We start from the raw sequence: 7,365 nt of genomic DNA on the forward strand, positions 1-7,365 counted from the left end.
GTCAAAATGTTAAAGCCGTAACAATTAGTCTGTATCACAGTAATTTACTTCAATGTCGTAATTTAGTCATGTAATCTACCTATCTGTCTATCTATCTAACTACATAGTGAGTGAAAATATTGAAAAACAGATATCCTGCAGTCCTGGCACCCAAGAGCCTGCCGCCATGCCTCAGCCAGTAATCCCCTCAGGACGTGATGCAACAAGAGGAATTATAGTGCCAGTACCTTTAGCAGGACTGGGAGGACCAAGAGCTGATACCAGGCCGGACTGGTCTACTGTGATGCTCCGGGGCTCCTACCATCCCAGTACAATGGCACTGGTCAGCAGAGCAAAGGTGAGAAAGGTTTTCTTGCCAAAATACAATATCACTCCTTTAATGTGAACAACTAACCCAGTGTTTAGTGCATAGTTATTAGCATCATGTGACTGTTGGACTAGTGGTGGACTAGTAGGAGGTTAGAAATTTGGGCAAGGATTCTTAGGACATGACCTTAGGCAGGACCACAGACGACTGCCTTTGGAATATATGCATCATCAGACTCACATTTTTTGTGATGTAAGACATAGAGTTAACAGAGGTGTTTGTTGGAGCTTACAGTTCAAAAGCATGAGATGGTAGTGAATTCAATCAGTAATCAGTGAAAGGGTAATATCCTATATTACATTCTCTGGGTAATTTTTTTCTCTTCCACTTGATATATATATGTGGCTTTCATCACAACTTTGTATGTTTGGGGGGGGGGGGGGGGGGGTAGATGCACTGTGCTTGGGAAATCAGTTCAGTTCAATACAACCATAACTACATTTTTTTTTTTGATTGATTGAGTTCATAATATACACACACAAACGCAAAGCAGGATATGAAGCATCGCCAAATGTTGTAAAGGCTCACCTTTTAGCACATTCACTTCACCAGATGCACCTTGTTTCTTTTCCTCACCTTTGATTGGGTGTGGTGCTTGGCCTTAATTGCGCTCACCTGTCACTCGTTATATAAGGACTGCACTCACCTACCCCTCACTCTTTCTTCACTCCCACATGGGGCGGCAGCTGAGAGATAGCCGTCCATGTGTGTCTTTCCTTCCTTTAACCATAATTCAATAAAATGACAAAACCTGTAAATGATTGACTGCTTATTCTCATTCTAATCGGATGAGCCCATGATGATGACTACTTAAACTCTGAACCTTCCTTCCTCCAAAACACCAAATATGTTTCCAAACCAATATCCTTCCAAGTCAAAGACTAGAAAATATGGTGAAGCATATCTTCCTTTTGGTTTCACCTACACAAGTGCCAAGGTAGGTCTACCCTGCCTTGGTTTTCCCTGCGTTGAGAGCACGCGCTGGGCTCTCCAAATCACGGACAAACAGAATCCCACATTCTTGATTTTTAGTTCACAAACACTTCTTGTAATGACTAACTATTCCTGACATTTTGGAGATGTTAGTTCTTTATACATTAAAGTTACAGTGAGATACAAATAACATCAGGCTGATCCTGCCACAATTTGTTCCCCTTGTCCAAACCACAGACAAACAGGATCCCACAGTTGTTTATGTTTTTGAACCCATTTTGCACAGAGAGGCATTTTTTGAAAAATGTATTAATAGCAATGTTGAATATTACACAGGAAAAAAACAACTACACGTAAAATAATTACACTGTGACGCCTCTGCCTTTCTAAATGGAGGGACAGTAACTACGTGTGTATATGCAAGCGTGTAAAACCTGAAGATGGTAAGATTAACAGTATTTTGTCTCTATCCGCCATTCTGCAATTCATCTCATGTAAACAATAATGTGTCACACAGCGTGACGTGAAAAAAGGCACATGGTGGGGGGCGCGAACATTTTTCTTGTAAAACAAAGGGGGCCTAGCAAAAAAAGTTTGGAAACCACTGTATTAGAGGGTTTTTGAGCATGAACCACCTTATTAAGGTCATGCCACAGAATCTCAGGTCAGGAACCTAAGGGGGCTTCAGCTTGAGGTCATGAACAGATGACCAGACATTCTCCGTCAGGATGTTTTGGTAGACAGCAGAATTCATTTTTCCATATATATAGGCAACAGTGGTAATCGGAGTGGTGACCCTCAAACTGGGCAAGTGGCTCCAGCAGATTCAAGGAATGACATTTGAGTTCCCTGTCCAATCATGCAAATAGATAAGATACTGTGCAGTATCCTGAAGCTCTCAGGCCTCTGGTAGAGGACTTTCAGGTCATTTTAGATGTGCTCATTATTTGACCTATAATGTGGAATGCTCCAAGTTTATGTAACACGTCTGATACATTTTCCATTTAACTAAAAAACAACCATTTATTTCAAGTTCTTTAAATTAGTTATTAAGATTAAAAATCATATTTTTCATACAACTCTAAGGCAGTAGGTAAGTCCAGAAATATACACATAGCCAGATATGTTGGAGAGGGACAGAACTACTTTACATGTGAGAAAAATACTGCCCTATGAGGTCATAACCACTAAAAAAGGGGAAAAGAAACTCAAACACAGGACCCTTTTGAACTTCCCATTTATTTTGTTAACAGAAAATCTGTTAAGCATTTGTGACAATTAATAGAATAGCTGACTTTGTGATTTTTACTAGAGCTATTCTCAGTACACCCTAACTACTGAACACGGACACATGGCTGGCAATTTCATCTGCTTTCATAGATGCTCATACTGTGAACATAATCTATCAAGAAAAAGGTGCCATATTATGCAAATCAAATTGTAAAACTATCCATTTCTTATTCACTGGTCTTCTGTGCAATCAAGTTTGAGTTCAGTAGACCGACATTTGTACTCCCTTTAGTGGCCAAGAAATTCATTATTCATATAGGTCTGTTGATTGCATTGTACATATCTGCTTTTGAACTGCTGTGGAAAGGATAAAAATAAAATTCTTGATGCATTCTTGATAATATTATTAAACTTTTAAGGCTAATATTATACAGTGAGATTAATTTAGCTCTATTTAAGAAAATATATCTATTTTTAAAAAAACTGCTTTTTTATGCCATGCTTGCTGAAAGATGGAAAAAGCTAGGGGTGATGCACTAGACTAATTATTGGGGCTGCAATATTTTATCTGCACAGATAAAATGTGTATATATAGGATCAATTCAAGAACTCCGTACCCACTCGTTATGATTTAATGGCTTATAAAGGAACTATTTGCATGGAAGGTGTACTGGTGTCTTGGTACACTGTACCATGTATTAGCAATTTGTAATCCTGTTTGTTACTTGTAAGCTAAACAGAGCAAAGATGATTGTTACAGTGAAGTTTTGTCATATTTATTCAGTAGTTCTCTTCCCATCAGCCACGTCCCCGTACTTCCCCTGTCTCAGGTGACTTTGTTTGCTCAGTGTGCCACAAGATCTTCCCTCTACAACGCATGTTAACCCGCCACTTGAAGTGCCACAGCTTGGTGAAGAGGCATCCTTGTCGGTTCTGTGGCAAAGGATTCAATGATACCTTCGACCTAAAGAGACATATGCGAACACACACAGGTTAGGAATGTTCTAAATGTATTTTGTTGAATCCACTAATCTTTATCAAATTAAAACCCTTCGCTGACCCTTAAAAATGCATCCCTTTAGAGCCCTGGGGACCAAAAATGGTCCCGCCCCAAAAGTGCAATAAAAAGATTATATATTCATATTTTTTTCCACTTTAAATTGGTCAGTCTTTTAAAACTACTTCTCCCTGAAATATTCATATAAAGTTTTAATTATATTTTCATTGTTTTAACCCTTTAAATCCCAGTTTTATTATATGAGCGCCCTGTTTTTTTAGCCCCAAAAAACAAAAAACTAAATATTTTCCAAAAAAAACATTTGAAGTAATATTTGTTTGTTATTATAATTAGGCCTTTAGATGGACCAAAGATTGGCACCAACAGTCATTTCGATCGCCTTTTATTTTTTTTGCAGGAGCGCATTTCATAAAATGCACACTATCGGTCCTAATCGACCACGCCCAAAAAAGTGCTATAAAAAATTTATATATTAATATTTTATTCCACTTTAAATTAGCCAATCTTTTAGACCTACTTCTCCTTGAAATATTCATGTCAAGTTTTAATTACATTTCGCGGATTTTAACCCTTTATATCCCGGTTTCGTCACATGAGCGCACTGCTTTTTTGCCCCAAAAAACATAAAACTTGAATATTTTCCAAAAAAAACATTTGAGGTAATATTCAATTGTTATTATAATTAGGCCTTTAGATGGACTAAAGATTGGCACCAACAGTCATTTCGATCGCCTTTTATTTATTTTTTTCAGGACCAGAAAATGGTCTCCAGGCGGCAAATGCTCCTCCTCTAGGCCGAAATAAGTCGCGACGATCACCGGGGCACGATCACCGGGGACTGCTTTTTCCAGCCCACACGTCCGATACCACGTGACAACAAATACGTCATTTCCTGTTGACTAAAAAAAAAAAAAAGCACCCTCTAACGGTCCTAGGGACCGAAAAATGGTCCCGCCCGATCAGCAGGCGAAGCCGCTGCTGCACGCCGGAAATGAGGCTTCGTTTCCCGCAGGTCTGTCCAAGCAGCCCGCTGTTTTCCAGCAGGGATCAAATGTGGAGCAAGGGCGCCACCCGGTGGACAAATAAAAAAATTACAACTCTAAGGCTCATAGACCAAAACGAGACGGAGACATAAGTAATCACCAAGACATTAACGGTAATAATTCTGCAGTGAAAAATAGCATTTATAATGGAAGTCAATGGGCCAAAAATGGTCCCTAGGGCTCTAAGAGGATGTGTATTGTTAGCTTAGCCACTGAAGCTAATTTAAGGAAGTCAGACTTGAATTTTGAAATGAAATTATGCCAAACTTTTTTTTAGAGAATTTGGCTATATTCCATTCAACACAGTGCAAATGGCTTGTAACTGAAAAACTAAAGGGACCAAAAATGGTCCCAGGGCCAAAGAAGGGTTAAAAGAATCACAATCAATTTTATTACAAGGGAGTACATTTTATTATATATGTTATTGATAATATAATTAAGGGATTAATGGGTTTGCTGTGTATCATTAGTTGCACTTGATTGAAATGTAGGTTCTTAGTCATCCAGTTCATGGTAATCTAAGAAGCTTGGAAAGAAAAGTGACTGGACATCTTCAAGATTTTTAAAGACCGTTCACCTCTCATCCATTTAAATTAGCTGTGTTGGTTCAAGGACACATCTAAAACCTGCAGGACACCGGCCCTTGAGGCCTGGAGTTCCCCACCCCTGCGCTAGGGTTTAAATACCTGGGAGTCTCCATCATTTGGTTTTAAACCTAAAGAAGCTTTGTGGATGACAGATGAAACGTCTTAAAAAAAACTTTAAGAAGTCCAGTCACTTTCTTTCCAAGCTTTTTACAATTGGTTGAAATCTCCAAGAATTCCTTTGTGGGATTTACAGTAACTTTAAAGTGACTGGCATTAACGGAAATCAACAACAAAAAATTTAAATAAATGGAAAATCTGCGTTCAGTCATTACATGAGCTCTCTGACAATGTCAGCCTTGGTGGAAAGCTTAAAGGAGAAACTGTCTTTTGTCTCTCACTGCTACAGGTATCCGTCCCTACAAGTGTGAGCTGTGTGAGAAAGCTTTCACACAGCGTTGCTCTCTGGAGTCGCATATGAGAAAGATTCATGGCGTACATCAGCAGTATGCTTACCGCCAGAGACGCTCCAAGATCTTTGTATGTGAGGATTGTGGTTATACATCAAGCCGGCCTGATGAGTACTTCCTCCATGTGAGACAATGCCACCCTGGCAGCCCTGCTCTCCGCAGGTACTACCGTCGTCAGGCTCATGAGAACAGCACCTTTCCATCAGAAGATCGTAAACTCAGTCCCTATTTGCTCTACCCAGCCTCTGCATACTACATGTAGGTTTTATTCTAATGCTACATTATTTCATAGATCTTACAAAACTATTCAGAAGTAAGTATTCCCTTGTGTAATATGTAGGCCATGTGTGTCAGTATACTTGCGCTAATACCCTTTTGTGCTTATTTACTGTTTTGCTTTTAGCAAATGCTTTTAATCAAAACCTTAAAATAAAAATGAAGGTTTGTACATTATTCTTAATGTTTTTAATCTATCTGTAATCTACTAAGCCTGACCTGTTAAGTTAGCAGTACTAATAAAGAAATTCCAAATGTTTGCTCGGAAAAAATAAATACTTTTCATTAACAGTTAGGTAGGTATAGGTACGTTATGTTGTGTTTTCTTTCAGTTATTAGAAAAGCAGCCTTGCAAAACTGATTTTATTGTCATTTATATTTTTGTAATAGGAAGAACCACTGAACTTATATATATTTTGGAAATAAAACTAAATTTACCCTTACCTTAAGGTGGTGCGAAGTTCTTTTTACTACTACTACTTTGATAAATCTAATATGCACCTGTGCTTGTGGGTTGTTTTCTGCTGTCCCTTATCATGCACTTCTCTATAGTTGATGCTACCAACAGTGAGGACTTTGCTGTATCTATTTTTACTTTATTTTTTTCTCTCTGAAAAGAACGGTAGGGATGGGGCTGGTTGCTTTAAGTGATTTGGTTGGGCAATTCAGCATTACTAATGAAAAGTAAAGAACGGGTTGCTGTCAGTGCTGGTGCACAACAGCCCTTCAAGCTGGCACATAGCCTATATAATTATATAAAATTATCCATCCATTCATTTCCACTTATCCTTTTTAGGGCCGTGGGGGGCGCTGGAGCCTATCCCAGCTGTCTTAGGGCAAGAGGCAGGGTACACCCTGGACAGGTTGCCAGTCTGTCACAGAGCTAACATATAAACAGGAGACAACCAGTCGCACTCACATTCACTACCACATTCACACCTGTGGGCAATTTAGTGTTTCCAATTAACCCATCTACACTAACTGCATGTCTTTGGAGTGTGGGAGTACCTGGGAGAAGCCACACAAACACCGTGAGAACATCCAAACTCCACACAGAAAGACCCTGGCCTGATGGGGGAATTGAACTCAGGCTGTGAGGCAACAGTGCTAATTACCGTGCCACCATGCTGCCCCTATATCAAATTATATTTAAAACATTATATATATACCCATCAGCCCACACGTGTGTCAGTCCATCAGGCATCGGGCACCCAGTATGCCAGATTACTAGTTTAGTAATCTAGATCTAGGGAATTAGTGAGAAATAAGTGTGTGTGTGTGTGTGTGTGTGTGTGTGTATGTATGTATAATTCCCCACTCACCCCTTCAGATGGTCTCTTATCCTTCATGCATTTGTCCTCTACCAGAGGCCTTGGAGCTTGAGGGGCCTGTGCAGTATCTTTATTTCTCCTGGGCGGGGGGCTCTGTTACCTTCACCCTCCAT

The 7,365-nt window shown here is 39.5% G+C and overlaps 1 protein-coding gene across 3 annotated transcripts in view; it reads left to right on the plus strand.

Moving 5' to 3' along the window:
- Nucleotides 1–6,659, plus strand: part of LOC309715807 (putative transcription factor ovo-like protein 3) — a 28,721-nt gene extending 22,062 nt beyond the window's left edge. For all 3 annotated transcript variants that reach the window (XM_082549251.1, XM_082549252.1, XM_082549253.1), the window contains 3 exons: nt 108–337; nt 3,333–3,522; nt 5,585–6,659. In XM_082549251.1, the coding sequence (XP_082405377.1) occupies nt 108–337; nt 3,333–3,522; nt 5,585–5,907 (743 nt within the window). In that variant the 3' untranslated portion in view covers nt 5,908–6,659. The remainder of the gene's footprint in view (nt 1–107; nt 338–3,332; nt 3,523–5,584) is intronic.
- The last annotated feature ends 706 nt before the right edge of the window (nt 6,660–7,365 follow it).

Source organism: Aulonocara stuartgranti, assembly GCF_965226115.1.
Source record: "Aulonocara stuartgranti genome assembly, chromosome: 10".
Classification (NCBI taxonomy): domain Eukaryota; kingdom Metazoa; phylum Chordata; class Actinopteri; order Cichliformes; family Cichlidae; genus Aulonocara; species Aulonocara stuartgranti.